At 33.6% G+C, this 24,501-nt stretch overlaps 1 protein-coding gene and 1 long non-coding RNA gene across 2 annotated transcripts; both read left to right on the forward strand.

Moving 5' to 3' along the window:
• Nucleotides 1–7,750: 7,750 nt before the first annotated feature.
• On the forward strand, nt 7,751–8,132 carry LOC133833174 (uncharacterized). Its single transcript, XR_009892581.1, has 2 exons — nt 7,751–7,822; nt 7,909–8,132. It is a non-coding gene; the product is annotated as an uncharacterized LOC133833174 (long non-coding RNA).
• Nucleotides 8,133–12,886: 4,754 nt separating this feature from the next.
• On the forward strand, nt 12,887–13,594 carry LOC133834312 (uncharacterized). The gene is made up of 4 exons (XM_062263890.1): nt 12,887–12,912; nt 12,990–13,122; nt 13,246–13,386; nt 13,490–13,594. Exons 1-4 carry the CDS (start codon nt 12,887–12,889, stop codon nt 13,592–13,594), a joined length of 405 nt encoding a protein of 134 aa, XP_062119874.1.
• Nucleotides 13,595–24,501: the final 10,907 nt, after the last annotated feature.

Below are 24,501 nucleotides of genomic sequence, written 5' to 3' on the forward strand. Positions count from 1 at the left end.
ACTCTCAATGTTGTATTTTGCGATTTCTACTGTCTTCTCTTTGGAATCTATTTTTAAAATTTTGAATGTCTCATTATTTTTAAGTTTAAAAATTAAAGAATATTATATTTTGTCATCTCTTTCTCCATAACTATTCTAATATCAGCAAACCCATAACTTATTTCTTGATGGCCTCACATTCTTCTTCATCTTTTTCTTCATTTTATCCTCTTTGAAGCTTATCTCTTAGTGTAAACTCATTGATCTAATTTTTTATAGCTTCTTTATCTCTAAATATTATTTTTAATATTTGTGACTGCTTACCTGTTTAATGGTTATTTATATATATATATATTATTTTTCATAGAAATTTAGGAATAGAAAGAAACAATAATTTTTTGGTACTCCAAAATAAGAGATAGTGACTGAAAGTATTGTGGGTGAGTTAGTGTAGGTTGAATTGCAATTTCATCTTTTAATTTTCATGTGGCTGAATTAGTGGTAAGGTTATGTTCATTCTTTAATTTTTTTGGGATATTTTTGTTACATATTGAAAGTATTGTTTATTCTCTTCATATAATAATAACTAAGATTCATGTTTAATTTTTATGTTTGTCTTTACTTTTGTATTTTCTTTTTTTAATTTTGATGCTGAATTCATGTTTTGCTATATTACTTTCAAATAGAATACATCTCCTCAGAGTGAGGAGCAATCAAACAATGTTCAATAAAATTCTCATGTTCCTTCCCCTATGGTAATTATGATACTAATTACATGAAAATGATAAAATTTAGAACTTATAGTATTCAATATAAAATCACTTCTTACTGATGGCGAATTTGTTTTATTGATATATTGTTAGAGTATCAAGAATCACACAAATGGCTCCAAATGTAGAATATTAGATTGGATTGGATCTGGTGAAATTATTGTAGAAGGCTATTTTGTTTCAAGTGACCCAAAGGATGAGGTTCACCATGTTCCTCTTGGGCCTCATGCTATGAAAGTGGGGATAGATCTTGTGAGAAAGAATGATGCATTTTTGTGGAGGCCTTCAAGAGTTATGTCTACTATTGAAGATGTTATAGGTAGTATAATTGCATGGCCAGTTGATAAAGTCATAATTTGGTAATTAATTTTTTTTTTATGTACTCTTTTAGTTTACTATTAACTTTAAGTTTAAGCATTAATTATTTAAATTCTTATGTAGCTAAGCAAATCAACCCACAACAAAGATAAGTGCACAATGGATGATGAATTGAAGGATGAAGCAAATTTCATGGTTTACTTTTTGTGTATCTTGCTATGTTTTTGTTTTTCATTTTTGAAGTAAAAGATGTTCAAGATTATAGAACTTTATTATGTATGCTTTCAAACATAAGTTAGAACTAAGATCTCATGAAGTAGCCACAGTCATGGTTTGAATTAGTTCTAGTTTAATGTAATACTTATGGTTTATCAATCTATTTAATATTACATTTTGTGATTAATTTTGATATTTTTTTATCCAAATACGATAATTAAAACCTTTTCATTTTAAAAAAACTTATGATTATCCTTACACAACACAATTAAAAATCTATTATCTAGACTAAAATAACAAAATTTTATTACTAGACCCTTAATATGGCATTTATGGTGGTTTTGGATACATATTATAAGTGTAACAAAACACTATGATTTATATAATATAACAAACTAAAAACGCTATCAAAATAATCAATTATAACAGTTGAAAAGTGCTATGCAAAAAGTTTAAGATTAAACTTCAAATTTATCACCAATGACTCTAACTAAACGTTATTATTTTAATATGATAGCAAAAAAAATGTGTTATTGAATACTTTAAGATAACATCGAACATAACATTCAAAAACTGTTATAGAAAAGACGGGACTTTTAATAACAGGGGATATGTTAGCGTTTTGAGAAGTGTTATGAATACTTCCAATCAGCAGTTTTTAAGTGTAATGAATACTGTTTTTTCTTGTAGTGCGGGGAAAGTCAATGAGTATTTTGGGTATGTAGTACATTATCGGGTTATCGGGTTATCGAGTAACAGGAATAAATATTCGAGGATATATTTAGAGTTAGTGAGATTAGGAGGGAATTTCAGGGATTTTGACCATTTTGCCATTGGGGATGTTTTTGGTACCTCGAGCCTCGGGATTTGTTTAAGGTTACTTATAGTCTAAGTAAACCTCACAAACACCAAAATAGAGGAAAACACGTTCAGCATACTCTCTCTCTCTCTCTCTCTCTATATATATATATATCTCGTTTACACACTTACTCAATTCCTTGGGAATTCTAGTGATTTAGGAAGAATCAAGGCTAGCTTAGGCTCGGGATTGCTTGGGGAAAAACTCAACATCATTCAGGGCAACTGAGGTAACGATTTCCAACCTTGAATCCCTCTGTTTTTCAGATTTTTAGCTAAGTTTTGGAGTTTAGGAACTCAGTTCTTAATTTTGGGAATTGATGGGGTTTTGGCCAAGTTTAGGCTTGGGTTTTGTGTGCTTTGAGGTGCAAAGTTAATTGGGAACTTTACCTTGGGGATATAGTTATATTTGGATAGATTTTTGGTGGGTTTTGGCTTGAAGAAATCAGGGAAATTTTTGAGTTTTCATGGCGAGTCGCGGCCCTGCTCTTGGGGCACCGCGCTTGAAGGATTTTTTAGCCCCATGAAGGTTTTGAGTGTGGGAACTCAAACCTAAGGGCTCGGGATTGATCCTACTACCCGGGTTAGTACAATTGGACGTCTTAGAGGCTAGGACTTAGTCTGGAAGCCTTTATTCACTGGTTTTTATGAGATTCTATATTGGTTGTAACTAGGTTATCACTACAGGCTCGGAACTGGATCGTACTCAAGGGTCATTCTTAATATACGTTGCACTCAGACCTAAGGTAAGAAAACTACACCCAATACGTGATTTATGTGATTAGGGCTTGGCCCGATTGTTGATTATAACTATGAATAAGGGTCAGCCCCTGAGAATGAACGTGATTTAGCTTATGCTTGAATTATTTGTGTCTGAATAATTGTCTAATGAATGTTTGCCTTGTCTGCATAGGTAGAGCTTGGCTCTGTTAAGGAATATGGTTATTATTGTGTTTGTGTTTGATTGGTTAAGATACGATGATTTATATGTATGCATACTTGTATTTCTAAAGTATGCTTATCTGTATCTGTATCTGTTTGTCTGGTTATCTGAATGTCTGATTAAAGCCTTGAGTTATTAGTCAAGGGTGGCAATAGCGTGTTGCGTGTTGGTCGAGAGTATTAGTCCAAAACAGGGACGTACTATTACAAACATGTTGGCCGACCCTATTGTAACGCCCTACTACCCAGGGAACGTTACTCTGTGAATTTTAAACAGTGTTAAACTCGTAAACTGAGTCATTTGGCGTTAATCGTGTAACTAAATGTGATTAACGGTTTAGGGTTAAAAAGTTTTTACAAGGATACAAACGTTTCACTAAAACATTTACTATATACATTGGGATCCCAAAATAAATTTTAAAGGTTAATTACAATAAAAGAGTTACAACCAGCCGACCTAAGCGGCAAAATAGGGTTTAACCCTAGTTTCTCTTTCAACCCTCGGCCGTGGTGGTCGAGCAGCCGCATATGTACACATCTTCACCTAATCTCTTCTACTCAAGGATGGTCTAGCTTTCTTTTACCTTTACTTGCACCACATAGTCGAAGCTCAGCAAGAAAACTCAAACATGCTAATAAGCAGACAATAACATGTCACCAAATCGTAATAAGCATTCCTAGCAGTAATAACCCTATTCATGCATGCAGGCAAGTACAAATAAATGTTTATGGAGTCATGCACCCTGAGTAGATAACTAATAAGTCTCTTTGGGGACCTGCGCCCTGAGTAGATGACTAATAAGTCTTTCTGGGGTCTTGCGCCCTGAATAGATGACTAATAAGTCTCTCTGGGGACCTGCACCCTGAATATATGACTAATAAGTCTCTTTGGGGACCTGCGCCCTAAATAGATGACTAATAAGTGTCTCTGGCACTACACCAAATACCCCTTTCCATAACACATGAATATAATACTAATAAAAAAGTATTATGCTAGAGTATTATTACTGATTTGCTAAATATATAAAAACACGAAGGGAACGAAATTTTCTGACACCAAGTGAATTAATATAATTGCACCTTTAGTCTCTTTTCCCCCCATTATTTTACTCATCATTCTCATTCTGTATCCTTTCAATCTTATAATATTATATCATATGTTTTCTTGGTTAACTCTTTTTTTCTCTTCTTGTTTCCCGTCTCTCTACCTTCTTCCTTCTTCCATTTCCTTTCCTTTCCTTCTCCTTCTCCATCGTAGTCTTGGTAGACTCCAAGCTCTGACACTCTAGTCATGGAGCATGCGACACCCTTGGGGATTGGTTCAGAGTTCGACGTTGCGGAACCGCCGGGTATCATAATTGTCTCATATCTGCAACTAATAAAGCTTTCAGGGGTGATGTCTTTCATGGAGTAGTTCAGGTGAGTCTTTCTTGGATTTAGAAAGTGATTTTGTCATTTTTTTTGTTTATATTTTTTGGTACACGAGATGATTTGTTGCTCAGATTATTATATGCCCTTAACCTAATTTTACTGCAGGTGATTTTCCATTATTGTTTTTCATGAGCATTCCAATTGCTTCAATATTTGTTCTTAACATTCAATTTCCCTCCCTTTTCTTCCCTTCTCTATCACAATCTTTGTAGACTCCAAGCTTCGACACTCCAGTCATGAAGCAGACGGGACACTTGGGTTTTGTTCAGAGTGCGATATTGAGGAATAGCCTCTCATCGCTGCTGTCTCATCTCTGTAGCGGGTAAAGTTCTACCAATTTTTGGCTTAGGTCTGGTTGTGTCATATGAAATTTATTTAGTTTATTGGTTAGGAATGGTTCTTATTTTTTCAGTTTTGGGGTTTGCATTTGAAGGAAAAATAAAATAAAAAACAGATTTGGGGTTTTGGGTTTGAAGTAGACTCTATGGTTCTGAAGTAGACCAAAGTGTTGAATGGATTGGATTTGATTATGATTTATTTTGCAGTAGTGTTTATAATTCGGAACTAGCAAAACAAGCAAGTTGATGACCATGTATAACCATATTTATTCTCTTTGCTTCTTAAAGCTTCTTCTTTTGTAGTTACTTTATTTTCGTAGGCCAAAGAGTTCATTGGATTGGATTTGATTTGATTATGTCAGTGTAAGGTTGGAGTTTGTGGACATTGACATTACGATTTATTTTCCCTCCATTTTATTTTACCAATCCAAGATTTTGGCTTGGCTTGAATATGAAGAATCATGATTGAAATTGGTGACATAATAAAAGTAACCCAAATCTAGTGACTTTCCCAGAGGAATATCGTATGAATGGATTGTGCTAATTTTCTTGTACATTGTATTGGGAATTTTTTTTTAGTGTGAACCACAAAAATTTGATGAGACAATTACCCTAATTTCCTCCATTGTACAGGAATTAGTGAGACGAAAAAAGTAAGCCAAATTCACGTATTATAATTGTCTATTTGGACAAAATGTATTCCTGATTTTCTCAGGAAAATTTTATGGAAAATCTATACATTTGTACTAGTATTTATGATTAAAAATAGATTGTTGAATGAATATATATATATGACTATAGCCCCATAACTTGATTCAAAATCCTTGGCACATACAATCAATTACAAAATGGAGTTGTTTGTATTGACAGTTGTAATAAATTTGGTACTTTATTTGACGATAATTCGCCATGTTGTCTCCCTAAGTGGTTTAATTAACACATTTTCTAAGTTTAACTATATCTTTGCCCTGTAGGTACTTTCTTGAATATTATTTATTTATGTGTATTCTGTGCGCAAACTGCTGATATATGTTCTGAGGATCAATTTTGTGTTGTGTACTGTTTTGAGAGTTAGTTATATTTATTGGATTGAATCTATTGTTGTGTGTTGTTAGCATATGGGATATAGGATAGTAGTTGCTGTGGAATTATTTTGTAACTTTGAGAATTCTTTAGAATTCACTGGGAGGCTTAAGGGATCCTCGAAAAGTTAATCTTTGCTCAGTTTGATGTGAAACTTTTAGATAATCAAAGAAATCTTTTGTTAGAGCTTTTTAGTTTGTTTAATGGCAGAGGGCGAGGCAATGGCTTTTGAGTTGGGCATTTTCAAAGAATTGATCTCTTTTTGCTCCCAAATTCTCAATATTGCAATGGTTTTGAATCTCGATCATATGTCAAGTGGCACTTTTTGTTTTGATTTTATGTATAATGAATTGGTAGTTTATTTAATCTTTGCCATCATAATGATTTTATACCGTTAAAAGAGTATACTATTTTCAGTTCTAAGTTCTTACCAAAATCAACTTAAATTGAAAGAATGATCATTAATACTTAGACAAGTTTTTGCTTCCTATGCTTATATCCTTAAATTGGAGAATGAAAATTTCAGGCTAATTGTTTGCAATATTCTTTTGGATTTGAAATTCAATGCTCGTGCTATATAACGCTCTGTTCCAAAAATTTATTTTTCTGAGATGGTGAAACAAGGGTGTGAGCCTAATTTATTCATAGCTAATTCTTTAATTGACATGCTTTTCAAGAATGAGCTAGTAGATGAACTTTTACCTTATTTATAATCATTTGAAGATATTATAAACAGCTCAATGTTTTGGAAATCTTCCTGACTGCATACCAGAACCAAATGAGAAGCTTGTGGAATTTGGAATAGGAGGGAGCTGCAATTCTTGTGCTGGTATGTTGAACACTATCAACTGGTGATCTTAACTTGATCATATTTATTGCAATGCTTGTTTTCATAAACAGATAGATGTGTTCTGTTTATTGATAAATTTTTGCATTAGTGTTTTTTAATAAAGCTTATGAATAAAATTAAGCTAACACTAAAGTATCATTAAAGCCAAAAAAAAGTACTCATCACCCAAAGCCCTTTCTCTATCTGTAATACAGTGCGACCACGGACGCGAAGCAAACCCAACCCCCCGACCGACCGCCCTGTCAGTAGCCACCACCGGTCACCGGTCAACAAAACTCCGCAGCGCAGCAGTCCGCCTTGAATTTCTGGCCTTCTTCCTCCTTTTTCTGCCGTAAGTATTCTTCTTCCCTGCCCTAATTCTCAACTTCTTTCAATTGATTGCGACTATAATATTTGCAAACAGAAGGAATTTCAATATTGTCTCCAAATTTTCAAACAGAAGGAATTTCAAACAGAAGGAAACAGAAGGAATTTTAATATTGTTTCCAAATCTGACTGTTTTTCTCAATATCAGATTCCTCTCCATGAATTTCTTCATACACCTTTTTCAACCATTTTATTAATTTAATTAAAAAATTGTGTTTATTGTGTGTAATTTTTACTTATTTTTGGTCTGATTAATAATACTAAATATGGGACCTATACCATCAACGATCGCGAATCTGACTTCCCTATTAGACTTGTGAGTACTATATTTAATAATCATTTTCATATTTATATGCACGTTTTTAATGCTAACAATCTCTAATGTGGATTATCTGTAGGCGGTTAAGTGAAATATCTAATGTAAGTTCTTCTCTTGCATTTATCAAGGATATGAAGTCTCTGAGTACCTTGTAAGTAACATGGTTTCAACATATTATTACATCCTTTCTAATAAATCATTCAAATTCAAACATATCTTTTTTCTTCTGTGCTGTTCTCCTTTGAGATATAATCTAACAACTATTAAAAAAAACCTGCAGAGTACTTAGGAACAACAATATCACTGGTACAATTCCATCGAATAACGGAGAGCTCCAACAGTTACAAAAACTGTAAGTTAATTAAGAAACTCAAAACTACCCTACTTGCACTATTAACTTTTCATGTTCACTCATGAAGTTGCACTTTTTTTTTACAGAGATTTGAGCTTTAACAAGTTAAATGGACAGATTCCAGACTCTCTTTTCAACATTAGCTCACTCTCTTATCTGTAATACATCTTTAGTTTTCTCTCTTGGGTTAACATGCTTGTACCATTTGGTTAACTCTTTCTGTCTAAAAAAAACTGTCATTTTTTTTGGCAGTGACTTGGTTGGCAACAACTTTACAATGAATGGCTCAAACAACATGTAATTTTCCTCAGTATTTTAGAATAGCTTCCTTCATTTTTGCTCTTATTTGTACTGCACTTAATAAATATGTTTCAAGTGTCTACTGCTTAAAACTTTTTTCTTGGATTTGTTGTTCAATATTATATAACCTCCTTCTTTTGTCTAAATTTATTCTTTGTTCCTTTCAATCTTCTTCTTGTAACAAAAGCCACTTTTAACAACAGATGAACATAAGACTAATGGAAAAGTATTATAATAGATATGAATATATATATACGCAAATTTTCTTGCGTGCTTTTATTTAATATCTAAAACTTATAAACTCATATAAATTAGAGTGACAGAGAGATAGGGAGAAAGAAAAAAAGTGAAATCAGTATTCTTTCTTTTGTTGTTTTATTTTAGAGAGCTTGATTTGGTTAATTTTACAATTAAATCTCAATATCTTTGTTTTTTTATATATTAGCTTTATTTGATAAGAATAAATATGTATGTTTTAATCAACAGAAAAGTGGTATTCATTTTCTTATTATTTTTTGTTTCATAGTTGGATGAATGATTGAGATATAGTTACTTCATTTGCTTCAAGAATCAGAAACTTATATGTATGGTATTTACAACACTGAATCTTTTTTTGTTTGTCCCTTTAAAAATCATAAGATTTTTGCATTGATATGAGATAAAATGCTAGAAAGATTAATAAATAATTAATGTTTTCTAATTTAAAAATCATAATTCTTTTTATAATCTGCTTTGTGGGTCAGTCATAATTATTTTTCAGAAAATTTTGGTGAGACTTTACGAATTCGTTTCATTCTGTGTTAGTTTGGGTGTTAGATTCACTGGTTGTTTACTTAGTTAAGAGATAGTTTTGGAAGCAATTAAATATGTGTATTTCAGATTCTAGAATGCCAAAATAATGGTTGGTTGTCTGGATTGTTGTTATAAAGCTATAATTTTACACATTATTTCAATTTTAATATGTGATTTTGATAAATTGCTTAATGTTGTAATGTGAAAATTAATATTTGGTTTTACCACATACACTGTTATTGATACAATTGATGTGATTGCAATTCCGAGGCATAAATAAAAAGGATGAGTTTGTGAGAAGAATTGCAGAAGCAGCAAAAAGTAAGTTCAATTCAATTTCGTTTTCTGGTTTTAGATATGCAACACGCATTTTATTGATTTTTCCTCTTTTTTATTTCTATTTAATGTGATAAACATTTCCAAGTCTATACTTACTTTACATTTATTCAATAAGACCAAATAAGAAAAGAAGAAGAAAGAAAAAAGTCTATTGTTCTTAAAGATTATAAAAATCTGAAATCATCAATTGCTAAAGTCTATCTGTTGGAAATGTTTACTTTTAAATGGAAGTTAATTTTATCGAGTGATTTTAGTTTATGATATCATTGTCATTTTAACTTATTTTCTTATTTTATTTATTACCCGACAAAATTTTGGTATCTTTCTACCTTTCAAGTTAAACTTAGGTATTTATTCAAAAAAAAAAAGTTAAAGAAGTTAAACTTAGGTATAACATAATTCCATATAATGTAATAAGTTGCTTCCAATTAACGTTAAAGTTCCACATAATTTGTCACTTAAATGCCTGCCTTACTCTCTCTTTTCTTGGGTTTTGTTATGCTGCATTTATTTTTTGGATGCCTGATTAATTTAACTTCTGTTTATTTTCCCTATACAGATGAAAACGGGATATGTTTCTATTGTTTTATGTTTAAACATTAGTGTTGATCCTTCTATTTCTTTGAAACTATTTTATGTGGTTTAATTTAAGGTCAATCCTCATAAAACTAATTGGTATTAATTATCTATATGGATCAATAATCAAATATCTTAGAAGCTGATTCTCATTTGTGTCTATATATTATCTTGTGATTTGTCTTTGTCTTTGTCTTTGTCATAGAAGTGGACGCTACTTAGAGACCAAATAAATATATTATATATTTTTTTCATATATGTGTTACTGTGAAGCTGCCACTTTGATTATGTAAATCTTTTAGGATATCAACAATAGTCTTTCAAAGTACTTTGTTTAATGGTAGAGACAATGGCTTTTGACATAGCAATTTTTTTTTTTTTTTAAATATTGCTCTCTTTTTGCTCAATAGATTTGATCCTTTGTCATCTAAGTTCTAACCAAAATTAACTTAAATTAAAAGAATGAGGACTGGTTTTCTTTAGGCTTAGATTTGTGCATTGTGAATTTGAGTAGACCGATTGTATTTCTATGTTTAGGCTATTAGTTTTGGGGTTAGAAGTCTGGAATCTGAATTTGACTAGATGGAGCTTTCGATTATCTCTCTATGTTTAGGCTAACAATTTTAGGTGCAACATCTTTAAGCTGTTTAGAATCAGAATTGCATGGTTGGGCTACTTCATTTCGGTGCAACATCTTTGTTAGTAAAAAACAGTTCTGAAATTTTGAACATTTGGAGGGCTTATTACATGTGATTATTAAAGATAATTTATTGACGCGGTTATGTGACAGGTGGTTTGTCAATAAACTGAAGTTTATCTTCATTGGTTGGCTCAAACAACTCTAGGTCCTATAGATAATATATGCTTTACTTGCATCAAACATGTCGTTCTTTAGGTGAATCTATTCCTGTTATTTTCTTGGATGTAATCATGTAACTGGTGAGAGTGTTCCCCTTTCTGAAACTGAGTTGGATGATTTTACTCCGACTGGAACAGGGGAGCCTCCACTCTCAAAAGCAAAGTCTTGGGTATGCGTAATTCATATGCCCATTTTTTTAAAAGTTTCTTTTTGATGAACTACGGGAGAGACTTTCATTTTGTAACTTTACAAGTTGCATGCAAAAGTTTTGAATTAGTTATTCAATAACAAGACATGTTAGTTTACTATCATTGTTTTAGAAGTGATTTTGCATTTATTTTTTTTCTGAGTGCCTTCAGAATTCAAATCCCTTGACTTCTATCACTTATTTTCAGGTTAAAACCACAGATCCTTTATCTGGAAAACCTACTCAACGTGAAACAAGCACAGTGCCACAGTGAGCTGGTTCTTGCTGGTAACGTTTTCTTTTCCAATCTATAGTAGCTAGCCTTTTGTTGTTGTTCTCAACTGTAACACATTTAGCCTCAATCACAATTTAGTTGCTTGAAAAAATTACTGCTACTTTGTTATAGAGTGTTAGTTATAGAGTTTGATATTATTATTACTTGACTTGGTTAGGCCATGCCCTTTTAATATAAATATCTCGGTATATTTGTTGTTTCCAAATATCTGACTATATAGTTTCCTGAGTATATTTTTGGATTTGACATTTGATCTTGTTTGTGATTATGTTTTATGGATTTGAGATTATTTTAGTTTCAGTTTTTTTATCCTATTTTTCGATTTAAACTTTCGATGTGCTGTGCTATAAAATCTTGAGCTTCTTGCAGTATTATTTGAGGTCAGGGGGATGTGAATTTGGAAAAGCGTGTAAATATAACCACACTAGAGGAAAGACTTTTGCAGCACCATTAGCACCAGTTCTAGAGTTTAACTTTGTTGGTCTTCCAATCTGAGTGGTATAACATCATTGTTCTGTCTATATTTTAACCTTTCAACATATAAAAGCTGCAATAGTTGCTTGTGGTCATCTTATGTGGTTTATATCGCGGGGTGAGAAAGAATGTCCATATTACATGCGATATCCAGAACAACTGCCATTTCTGTCAAGATCTGTTGCTATTTTCCGAGTAAGTTATTATTGTACCAGAAATTCTACTCATTTCCATGCTTATTTAAAGGGTAGCGATGATACTATGTTTTATAGATTGGGAGTCTATTCAAAGATTTTAGTTTGCATTTGACATTAGTTGCTTCTGCTTGCAAACTCTGGTTTTATTAATGTACTTTATCCTTTATATGACTTCAATCTATTACTTTTTTGCTTGAATGATCCTTTTTTTTTAAGAAAAAATTATTTGGTGGTTGCTTTTCGATGGATGCGAAACTATGTGATAAGTTTGTCTAAAACAAGTAGGAGAACTATTAAGAAATAGCTTAAGAATCATGTTTCGGTGATGAAAATAGTAATCACCCTTTCCCTTGTCATATTTATTTTTATCATTTAAGTGACGTCTTTTTCTTTTAAATATGTACTGGATACTTTTCTCCTAATGACTGTGAAACTGATTTATATTTCATGTGACACAGTGGGTTCTTCAATAGTACAATTTTTTAACAACATTTAAGAATTCTGTTCATGTTATCTTTATGGTGGATGGCTCTTGAGAGCTCTCCACCACATATATAATTATATTTCAAGCTTACACACACACACACACACACACATATATATAAATATATATATTTAAATATATACATATATTGATTGAAAATACTTTATTAAAAAATAAGATACTGTTTTTTAATTGAATTTGGCAGCAATTTCTGCTTTCTTCTTCTTTTTTTCCTGAATGTTTGTTGGAGTTATCAATTTAAGTGTTGATTAGATGTGTATTTATTTGTTTAACTTATCCTTTTTACATATTTATGACATTACCCATTTAGACAGTGGGGATTACTTTTTGGGGGAGAAAAATATGTTGTATGTGTCATGAGTTTTTGTAATTTCCATAGGCTCTCACAAATAGCATCTAATTTTCTGATTTGTAATGCACAAGAGTGTTTTGATCCTATTGTAGCAAGATCTGGTCGTGATTTGATTCCTGTTATAGTGTATGTGTAAGCAAAGTTCGCCTATTAGTTTGTGATTTATGTGATAATATATTGGCAAGCAAATGTACTGTGTAGTTTTAACTGTGAGGTACTACGCCTTTTCTAATATTATATTGGGCAATATGTTATGTTAATGTTCTTTCTTTAATTGGTTATTGATACAAGTATAATACCTTTCTTCTGCAAATGCATCTATCCACACAAGTCTATTGTTGTATTAGCTGGTCTTCTTAGGATATTTGGTCATGAGGTAGCCGAGCTTCCCATAGTGGCGACAACTAGAGAACACCAAGGGAAAGTAGGAACAAATGAAACTTTGATTTTTTTTCTTCTTCTTAGTATTTTATTTTTCTTTTCGTTAATGTTAAGAAGCAGAAGAAAAATAACTACTAAGTTGGTATATTTTGTTTTGTTATAACAGGGCTATTTCCAAGTATTATTTTCATGTATAGAGAAGTTGTTGGTTTCCCTGAATGTGGAAAACATTGTGCTTCCTACTACTGAGGAAGCAGAGTCAATCTGGACAAACAAGTTTGGATTCACAAAGATGAGTGATGATCGAGTAAGTGTACATATATTTCATGACACCATTAAAAGATTTTGTTTGGTTTTTAGGTCTTACAAATAAAAAATGAGTAATGTGGTTTGGTTGTAAATTTTTTCAGCTGTCAAAGTATATGAGAGAGGTGCAGTTTACAATTTTCAAGGGAACATCCATGATAGAAAAGGCAGCGCAGCAGCAACAACACATAATAATACCACCAGAATAGCTTAGCATACATTGAAAGATGGGGTTCCTCACTTGGTTGTCTACACTGCATTCTTTTACTTCTCAGTATCTTGTTTTGTCCTTGCTATAATCCTCACATCACATTCCTTTACTAACCTATGCTGAACTTACTGAAATCATCATTCAAGGCTTATATGTTGAATATTTAAGACTACTTGAGTACTTTAAGAACATTTTGTTGTTGATGACAGTGTTGAATGTTTTAAACTAATTTGTGGATTGTTAATATAATGTTGAATGTTTTTACTATTTGTTATTTGAAAATCAAGTTCATTTGATTATGCTAGTATATATTAGAAAGTTAATTTTAATCATATAAAAAAATTAAAATATAATAGAATAAATTAGTGTTATATAAATGAATATATAATGAGAATTTAAACTTATCTAAATATTAAAATAATACGAAAAATGTGTTATAATATCTATTACAATAACACTTTTTATAAGTAAAGAATTTTGTTATGCAAACTTCATTATATAACACAAAAAATGTGTTATACTAAAGTGTAGTATAACACAAATTTATAGGTATTGAAATGTGTTATATAATCGACTATAAATAATATAGTTAAACACTTATCTATTTATTATAATAACACAGAAAGTGTGTTATCGTTGACAGTATAATAACACATCTGTATAACAATGATAAAGTGTTATGTAAAGTACCCTGACCTACGATAACATAGTCGGTCATAACACATCAAAAAGTGTTATGGTATGTTTTAATAACACATTTTTGGTGTTATTAAAAGCATTTTTTCTTGTAGTGTGGGGTCATGCGCCCTAAACCATGTGACATTTCAGTCACTTGAGCCTTTTAGCACTCGCTCTGAGTAACTAGCCTTAGGCTAGCCAATTGCTTTAGTTTTCTTCGACCAATAGGTCGGTCAAGCATTTAATGCTCATGCTGATTAGATCTAATCATTTTGGCCTGCGTTAGAAATGATAATGCCGCTCTTGACTCATAAGTGAATTCCATACGACAACCGCTCAGTACTATTGTCGATCATGACTGATAAGTCAGAGCTTCACGGCCAGTACTAAACACCATTGTCATTTCTTAACTAATAAGCCAGTGCTTCCTCAATGAGGTAATGCAAACAAACATAAATCATATGTCAAATATCCAGATATAAGGCATTCAGCATGCTTAATCAATAATCGCAAGCATACTCATAATCATGCACAATTACAGAGACTTAAGTTTTGATCAATTCCATATTCAACATTCATTTCATGCCATAACCACATGTATCACATGCATCTCATACTGGGTGCAACTTTCTTACCTCAGATTCGAGCGTAAAATAAATAAAGAACAACCCTTGAGAACGATCCTGTCCATAGGTCCTTAGCGGTCACATGATCATAACCAAATAGGAAATCCCATCAATAAAATGAGTAATAAAAGATCCATGGACTAAAACTGTAACACCCTGGATAATCAAGACCGTTATAATGTGTGTTTAAAATAGTGCAGGACTTGCTAATCAAGTCGTTTGAATAAAGATGCGATCCTAAAGTCATAATCAAGTTATGGTTAAAAGGTTTTGGTCATAAACGGATAATTTTCATTAAAATAAATTTTTAGTACATGGGATCCCAAAAACGGGGTTTAAAAGGACAAATTTACAAACTTCCAAAAGTTGTATACAATCAAGACCATTCTAATGGAAAAATACACATTTTAGGTTTCTGTCCCTGTTCAATCCCTCGACCGCGGCGGACGAGCAGCTGACAATGTACACCTCACCCCCAAAGCTCTCTAACTCATGGTTGATCCATCTTACCCTTGCCTTTACCTATACCACGTAGCACCCGTGAGCCAAGACCCAGCAAGAAAACCATAACAGCATAACATAATCAATGATAATAGTCAAATAACTCACAAGACAATCACTCAGGTACTCAACAAGCCATAAGCATCAGATTAATAATAGAAAATATATTTATATTCAACAGTTTATCACAATCATCATACAATACTCAGGGTCGACGCCCTTAGGTCGCACCCTCTATTTAACCCACTGACTCTGGGCCGCTTAGGCCAACTCAAGTGTTTATCTAGCTGACCCCAACTCTCAGTGGGCGAGCCGCATCCTGTACACAAATTATCAGCCCCAGCTCTCTTAGGCCATTTATTTCATGCTCACATGGCATATCACAATCATACAGCATATGTATTCAAATATAGGGAAACTCATTCCCAACACAGCCACACAAGGGTGCAGTTTTCTTATCTTTAATTCCGAACGGAGAAAGTGAAATGGTTCCAAGCACGATCCTTAGCCCCAAACCTTGGCAATAAACCTAGTCACACTGTCCAATGGGTAATTGTTAACTTCCAACCCAAATAAATACTTAGGAGATAGAAACTAGCCTCCAGGACCTCAATTTCTACTAAACCGAGTAATATAAATTGTCCCGGGCGTCTAGGTTCGAACCCCCGAGCCTTGACAATTTTAGAAACAATTCTAAGGCTAAAATCCTCAAACGGGTCACGACTTGGCTTAGTGGGTTGCAACTTTCCCCCAAGTCAGAGAGCAAGTACCCAAACCAAAGGGGATGGTGGGTCGCGACTTGGCCTAGTGAGTCGCGGTGCACCCCCAAGTCAGAGAGCAACCCAGGCCAAGCAGGCCACACGCGCCACGGAGCCCTAGGGCTAGGTCACGGAGAGCCTCCTTTGGGCCTAGAAAATCTGGGCTTTTCACATGTTTCTCTTAACCAATTACCTTAAGACTTAAACCCAGAATTTTAGCTAAACAAACCTCCCCAATTCAACATCAAACTAACTACAAATTCAAGATTAAATCATAAATTTTAGACACCAAAACCTTAGCAATAATACCTCAATCAATATCCCAATTCATACCCAACCAGAATTCATCACTCAATACATACCCAAGAACCCAGAATTGTACCAACTCTAAGCTTCAAGACTACTCAGCTCAATTCCGCCCAATTAAGTTAAATTCTTCAGCAAATTGAGAAACCAAAACTTACCTCAACTATGGCTGAATCCACACAAGTTCCAGCTTTAATTCCTAGCTTGAATCCTCTCCAATTTTCTTTTTTTTCTCCTTCAATTCCCAGCTCAACTTCCCAGCCTATGCTCCTTCAATTCCCCAAGTCTCAAAGCTTCAACTTCCTCAAGAGTGAGAGAGAAATAAATCTTATGAAAGAGAGAGAGCTGAGAGTGTGAGATGCTTCTACCTCCTTCTGCCTTAGGTTCTAAATGTTACTGAGTGTATCCTTTAGTTTCTAGGCAAAAGACCATATTGCCCCTCTTAATTAACTAGCCCTCAACTTATCCCTAGGGGTAAAATGGTCATTTTCCCCCGGTTCCCACTAATTCCTCAAATGTTCCTAATATTTACCCATTAATCCCATCATCCAATTAATTACCATTTATATATGCAGTATCTAATAAATCCCAAAATATCCTCTAAATTCCTAAAAATACCCCCAGGCTCCCCCAAGCCGGGTATTAATCCCCGCTGTGACTATTTCGCCAATCTGCTCACTAGGACCATCTCGAGCCATATGCTGCAAATATATCCATATAATAATGTGGTCTCAACAATTTATCATATATAATCACGTTTATGCCCTCAACGAGCCAAACTTACAAATATGCCCTATAAGTTATAAAGGGCCCACATGCACTTATAATACTCACAAACATGCATGTCGCATAGTCATATAATCGTATTAATCATGCATGCCACATAATCATGCATCTAAACATTTAAATCACACATATACCAATTATGCCCTCCCAGCACGCTAATCAAGGCCCTTAAGCCTTATTAGCAATTTTGGGTCATTACAAAAACCCAGCTCCCGGGACCTCGAATCCTACCAAAACGGTTAGTAGATTCGATCCCAAGCTTTGAGATTTGAAAACTCATGCTCAAAACTGACTAAAACCCATCCTGGCTCAAAAAGGACAGGAGGGCCGCGACCTGCCCCCAAGGGCCGCGGCGCACCCCCAAGACAGAGAGCCCTCTGTCTAGGTGCCAGGGGCGGGCCGCGACTAGCCCTTGAGGGTCGCGGCGCTCCTGCTAGATAGAGCCCAGTGAAGGCTCTGGGGTTCACTCAAGTCGCGACTCACATGAACTCGGTCGCGACTTGACCCCGCAAACCCAGCTCCCCTGCATTTTTCTCAATATAAACCTCAACCAAAACTCATCAAACCAATCCCAATATTAAAACCAAAAATCAAAATCACATTATCACCAATCTAGCTATAAAACCTAAGCCTCTCAACACCTAAAACACCATCAAATACCCAATTACACAATCAAACTCTCAACTTACAAACCACCATAAATAGAGTAAGAACCTTGAAATTTCAAGCTGAAAACCTTACCTCAAACACAGAATTGAAACCTTCTAGTTGCTGAACACAATCCTAAACTCTCAAGCTTTAATCCTTAAGCTTCAATTCCCTAGCCTAGCTTCAATAATCAACCGAGAGAAAGAGAGGAAAGTAATCGAGAGAGAGAGAGGAAAGTAATCGAGAGAGAGAGAAAAGGAAAACTTTGTTTTTGCTGCCTGAGTATTCCACAACCTTCCTTGGCTGAATATATCCAATGGTTAAAATGACCAAATTGCCCCTAGGGCCATTCTAATCTCTCTAAGCCACCCAAGGGCATAATTGTCATTTCCCACCTATCCTATTAATCATAATTAACGTCCTCCAGTTCCCATCATTCCTAATATCCTCAAATAATTATTAAATCATATCCCATTACCCGTTCATTCCCGGTAATGTACTAAACACCAATTTACCCCTAGGCTCACCCCAAGCCCGATAATTAACCCCGTTATGACCAAACTGCTAACTTGCATCCTAGGATCATCTCAGGCCGAATAGCTCAAACATATCTACATAATAATGTGGTATCACCCATATATCACATACATGCACATAAATATACAAATATGCCCTCAACGGGGAAAAATTACGAAAAATGTCCTTCTAATAAGAAGTGGGCCCACATGCATGCAAATATCATTATATAATAATATAACTCACATAATCATGCATATAATCACATTATCACATATTAAATCAATTATGGCCCTCCTAGCCCTATATGGCTAGTTACTCAGAGATAAGGGCAAGGGCCCCAGGTGACTCTATGGTCACATAGCCACGGCATAGGGCCCCGGGTTGACCCAATGGTCATCTGTTCAGGGCAGCGGGCCCCAGAATGATCCAATGATCGTTTATTTGTAATTGTATACATGCATGAATAGATTATTAGTGCTGGGCATGCTAGATATGTATTTGGAATCTGTATTTACTGTTCATGCACATGTTTAAGTTTTCTTGCTGAGCCTTGGCTCAAGGGTGCTATGTGGTATAGGTAAGGGGAAAGGAAAGCTAGACCAGCCATGAGTTCGAGAGCTTCAGTGGCGACGTGTACATATGCAGTTGCTCATCCACCATGACCAAGGATATCTTAGAGGAACTAGGGTTGTATCCCTTACTTTTTCGCTTGGGTCGATTGGTTGTAACTTTTGATTGTATATACCTTTTCAAACATCTGTTTGTAACCTTTTGGGATCCCATGTATGTATTAAACTTTAAAATGAAAAGTTAATGTTTCATTTGACTAAAAACTTTAACCCTAACCCTTGACAATAACCTTAGTTACACATTTATAACCAAACGACTTGATTAGCAAGTCTGACACTATTTAAAGTACACGGTGTAACAGTCCTTGATTAGGACGACGTTACAATAAGTTTATCTCTTTGTTCTTCACTTTGCTTTGATTGTTCTTGAGTTTTTTTTTTTTTTTGAGAATTGTAGGTTAATTTTGAATTTGGGAACTTTAAGTGGTTTAGGTTATAAATTGATGATGGAAATGAGTTTTTTGTCTGCTAGAAGGGTTTTATTGTTGCTAAGTTGGTAAAATTCAAGTTTGATTTTTGGATTAGAGCAAGAGATTGAGTTCAAAAGCTAAAAGTTGTAAATCTTGGCATCTTTGTGATTTGGTGTTTTAATGATGCTTTGATGATGGTTTGGGATTATAGTATTGGTTTGTGATCGTTTTGGTGTTAAAAATCTGCTAGGAAACGTGTTGGGACAGAGTCTTGGGTCTGAGTTTGCAGGGAAAATCGTAATAGTCGATTTGGGTATGATTTATGGGTTCGTTTTGAGTTTCTAGAGACCTAGCGTGATCGCGCTAGTGTTGCGGAAATTAGGAAATTTTGAAGTTGATTTGGGGTTTTTAGGCTACCAACGTGGTGGGATAGGGAGCGATTGTGCTAGCATCCCAGAATGCCCCAACTTTCTATGGGCGGGATTGCGCTAGGTGCCCCAAAAATGCAATTTTATGATTTTTGGGTATTAGGCTCGAGGCACAGGGGACCTGATTTGAGGACACATTTGGGGGCTCGGGGGACGATTCCATTACCTGTTTGAATGAAATTGGAGGTTCTAAGAGCTAGGAACGTTTTGGAACCTGTGATTGAACTTAGTTCCTAATAAGTGTACCATTTATGTTGCGACTAGGGGTTTTCACGGGGCTTGGGAATAAGTTCGCACTCGAGGTCGCTTCATCAATAGCACATGACATGAGGTAATAAAACTGGCATATGCACATAGAGCAGGGTGTTTGCCCAGTTATATTGGGATGCGATTATAACTGTTTATTTGAATTTGTTAGGAATGAGTTTCCCTTCATGCATAATGTTGTTTACTATGCTTATTTGTATTGATTTGTTTGTGGATGACTGGTATGGTTTGTGATCAGCAATTGTGCGGAACGTGGGCCGTGAAGGTAGGGTCAAGTTAAAAGTGCGATACCCACCCACCTAGCATGGACCTTTAAGCTTGGTGCCGGGAGGCGCACCTTGCTCGGTTGGTCTGTTTGGCAAGGTTGCTTGGCTGGGCCGTGTAAATGGTTTATGTGTTGATATGAGCAGATTTGTAAATTGTAAAGCGTGTTTATGATCTGCATGAATGGAATGAATGCATCTATTATCTGCAAAGCATGTCGTTTGTTGTTTATCTTTGATTGGTTATTTTATTATGTCGTGTTGGGTTTTCTTTCTTGGCCTCAGCTCACGGGTGATCTAAGAGGTAAGGGCATGGAAAATTTCGATCAGCCATTAGTTGAAGGGTTTTGGAGGGACGCTTACATGTTCGGCATGCTCGACTGCCACAGTCGAGGGATTTGGAGGGACTTAGGGTACAAGACCAAATTTTGTCGCTTAAGTCAACTACTTTTGTAAACTCTAAATGTAATCGTATTTTGATGAACCTTTTTGGGATCCCATGTCATTTTTTTAAGATTTAATGAAAAGATTAATCTTTTGACCAAAATTTTTTAATACCTAAAACTAAAAATTAATCACAATTTTTAATTCAAAATAAGAACAAGTATAAATATAAATAATTTAAATTAAATATATTTTTAAAAATGTTTCATTATAATCAAATTTATTAGCGAAATCACAATATTTATATTCATATTTGTAAAAATTAAAACATGTCCAAAAATTTCTTTAAAATGATAAATTAGTTAATATATAAAATGATACATTAGTTGTTTTGAAGTTGCTATAAAAATAAATTTGTATTATTTCTTAATATTTAAAGAGGACATTTATGACAATTTATCAAAAGTATATATATTGAAATAATTAATGGAGAAAAATGAAGGGGGTGTCAATAGCAACATCTTTTTATTTTTTTGTCATTAATATTATTATTATTTTAACTATAGTTTTTCAACAACAAAAAAATCAATGACATCAGTTATTTAAAATAAATTTGATCTAATTTACTCTATTTTACACTAATACGAAATAGAAAATATATATTACCTCTGAGAAATAAATTATAAATAAAGCATTAAATAAAAAGATTGAAATGTTCTGTTTTAGTTTTAATTTAGTTTAAAGTTAAGTTTGAAAATATTAATGAATTTAGTTTTAATGTCTTGTTTAAATTTATTTTCATTTAAATTTTTTTAAAAAAAGGGTTAATTTTTTTATTGGATTTTATATGATTTTTTATTTAATTTTTTTATTAATAAATATAAATTAAAATATTTGGACCAATCAAAAGCAACCATGTATTTTTAACAATTATGTAACTACGATTATGACAGAATGTAATTTTACCGTTATAAAAAAAACTTAGGTATTAAAATGCAAATCTTTGATAAACTTGTGTATTTTCATGGCCAATTATCCTGAAATAAATAATTAAGAATATATATTCTAAAAAAAATTAAAAAATCTAAATTTAAACTCATTTAATTTATCAAAAAATTAAAATGCTAACTTTTAAACAAAATTATGTTTATCTTTCCACTAATTTCTTCATTTCTATTTTGTAGGCTTAATGACTGACATTTATTAATTTCTTGAATGCCAAATATGTTAAATATAAAATAATATTATGAGCATAAATCCATAAATCAGATACAAATCAATATAGCATGCTGATACAACAATCCAGGAACACTTTTTATTTAGAGCATTGAATTGAATATATAGAGATGAAACATACCTGACATTGAGTCTCCAATGTTCATCCTTGAATCTCTCACGATCTACACAAAACAATATTAGAAAAACAATACAAGAGAGATCTTATGGAGAGCAACCCTTACCAAACCATATGCCACTGTGTGTTTCCCAACAACATATATGTTCAATATATGTCTCATATGCCTTCTTACCCTAAGGGGTATATTGGGCCTATTGGGCTTATATTATCAGATATGGTGGACTATGATTTAATGGGCCAACCTATAGTCTTTAGGGTGCTACCATGTGCTTCAATTGCAATTAGATTAATATTAATCATCTCATTATGGTCTTTAACCATTCGTAGGCACTCTAGAAAATGATTGTGATAATGGAATTATGTTTGTAATTATATTAGTCCATATAAAATTCTAACAAAATATTGTTTCCCGGGTGATCGAGCTCTCCATATTCGAGCTTCTTGCTCAGTTAAACATTTCCCTTTGAGAAATGACCACCTCACCTATCGAAGATCAATCTTTACCACTAGCTCGGATATTTAGTCCTCGACTACCTAAGCACTTTCTTAATATTTGGCAATAATTTCTCAAACATTCTCTTTAGTGAGGAATTTCTCGAAAGTCTTTCTGTTTCGAGTTGACCCTTCGTTCTTGTTAAACATATCCTCAAAAATGTTGTTTCTCTGTCTGGTTTGTTGTGTGTAAGTTATGAGTGTAACACTTCTCTTGCCTAGCCTCCAAGCTTTGTCACGCAACGCTATTCTCACCCAGCCCGACTTCATTACTTTCCATCTCCTTTGATTCTTTAAAATGGTTTTATGTTAAATATTTTGGTAGCAAATATATATTTTTCTGTTCTGTTGTGTTCTCGTTTGATGTTATTTTACGTTTTTTTTAATATTTTAGATTTATCTTATTTAATATTTATTTAAAATTTGATTAATTAAAAAAAATCTTTTAATTTATTTATTTATATTTTTAATTATTTTCTTAATTTTAAAATTAATTAGTAAGATTTTTATTTAAAAAAAATTATGAGTTTGAACTAATCAGAATTATGTCCACGTGTAACTCTAGTAAGATTTAATGGAGAATGTAGTAAATGACCACATTGTAAGTGTAATGCATTATCTATAATTTTAATAAAAGTTGGTTCATTATTTTTAAAATATATATATATATAATAGAATGGATTATAGTTATATAGTATATATAAATATTTATATCAATAATCTCTCCACATATGACATTTAAATACAATGTTGACATAAATATATATTTACATAGCTACATGACATAGATATAAAATACAACAATATTTAAAAAGAAATTAATAATAGAAATAAAATAAAAATAGAAAATGTCATTATTACACCCAGATTTCGAGACTTGAGGTTGTGACCTCGAAAGTTGGATTCGTCAGGTGTAAGCTCGCGATAGCTAAAATACATGTTCGTAATCTAGACGCCGAATCTTCAAAGCAGGTGGCAACCTCGAAGATAGGTAGCCTCGAAGTCCTTATAAGCTCGAAAGACAGAACATCAGAGTACGTCCATTATCGGGTGGCCTCAGATCAAGTGGTCCGAGCTTGGCAAGGGTGTGAGCTCGAAATAAGGTGGCTTCGGTGATATTTACCCACTCCGAGCTGGTCTTAGGGAAAATAATGCAACTCGTTATTTACTCAGAGACTTAGACTGGCATGACGCTGATTGCTGATCTCGAACGGCTTAATGGGTCACCTGAGGAGACGCAGTCCATGCATTCAAGAGATATTTATTGTTGTAACTTCCCTACAATAAAGGGATATTAACTAGTCGGTTATACGCCCCCTGGTCTTCAAGGGACGTTTCCTTGTATATAGGAGTTACAAACTTTAAAGTCATTAAATTTATTAATGAACTGAATAACTTCCCAAAACGTATGGGATTTTATTCTGTTATCTCCTCTATAAATAGAGAAGTCATGTACTATTGTAAAGGACCGAAATTTTGTGAACTTGAGAGAATCTCTGGAGAATTTATCCTTGAAGAATTTCCAGAAATTTCATAAGTTCTAATAAAAAAGACTCGTGGACTAGGCAGAGTTAACTGCTGAACCACGTAAAAAACTTTCATTGTTCTACTGTGTTATTCTTGCCATAGTTTCTACTGTTTACGTGCTCTACATTTTAAGTTGACGAAAAACGGCGTCAACAGTTTGGTGCTTTCATTGAGAGCCTTAAGCAGTACGATCCCTGAACAGCTATGGCCGCGAATGATCAAAATATTCCTGAAGAAAACTATCCAAGACGCCCTGGGAAGCAGCCAATGGTAAATCCAGAGACTGAAGAGAGAAGTGAGTCCTCCGATTCTCGGGGACCTCCAGC

This window comes from Humulus lupulus, chromosome 1, assembly GCF_963169125.1.
Source record: "Humulus lupulus chromosome 1, drHumLupu1.1, whole genome shotgun sequence".
In the NCBI taxonomy this organism is placed as follows: domain Eukaryota; kingdom Viridiplantae; phylum Streptophyta; class Magnoliopsida; order Rosales; family Cannabaceae; genus Humulus; species Humulus lupulus.

Bases quoted from the DNA above. Each gene is read 5' to 3' on its own strand.
- LOC133834312 (XM_062263890.1), top strand. From the start codon at position 12,887: ATGTACTGTGTAGTTTTAACTGTGAG. The intron at 12,913-12,989 runs GTACTACGCCTT...TATTGATACAAG, and splicing joins TGTGTAGTTTTAACTGTGAG to TATAATACCTTTCTTCTGCA. The intron at 13,387-13,489 runs GTAAGTGTACAT...AAATTTTTTCAG, and splicing joins CAAAGATGAGTGATGATCGA to CTGTCAAAGTATATGAGAGA.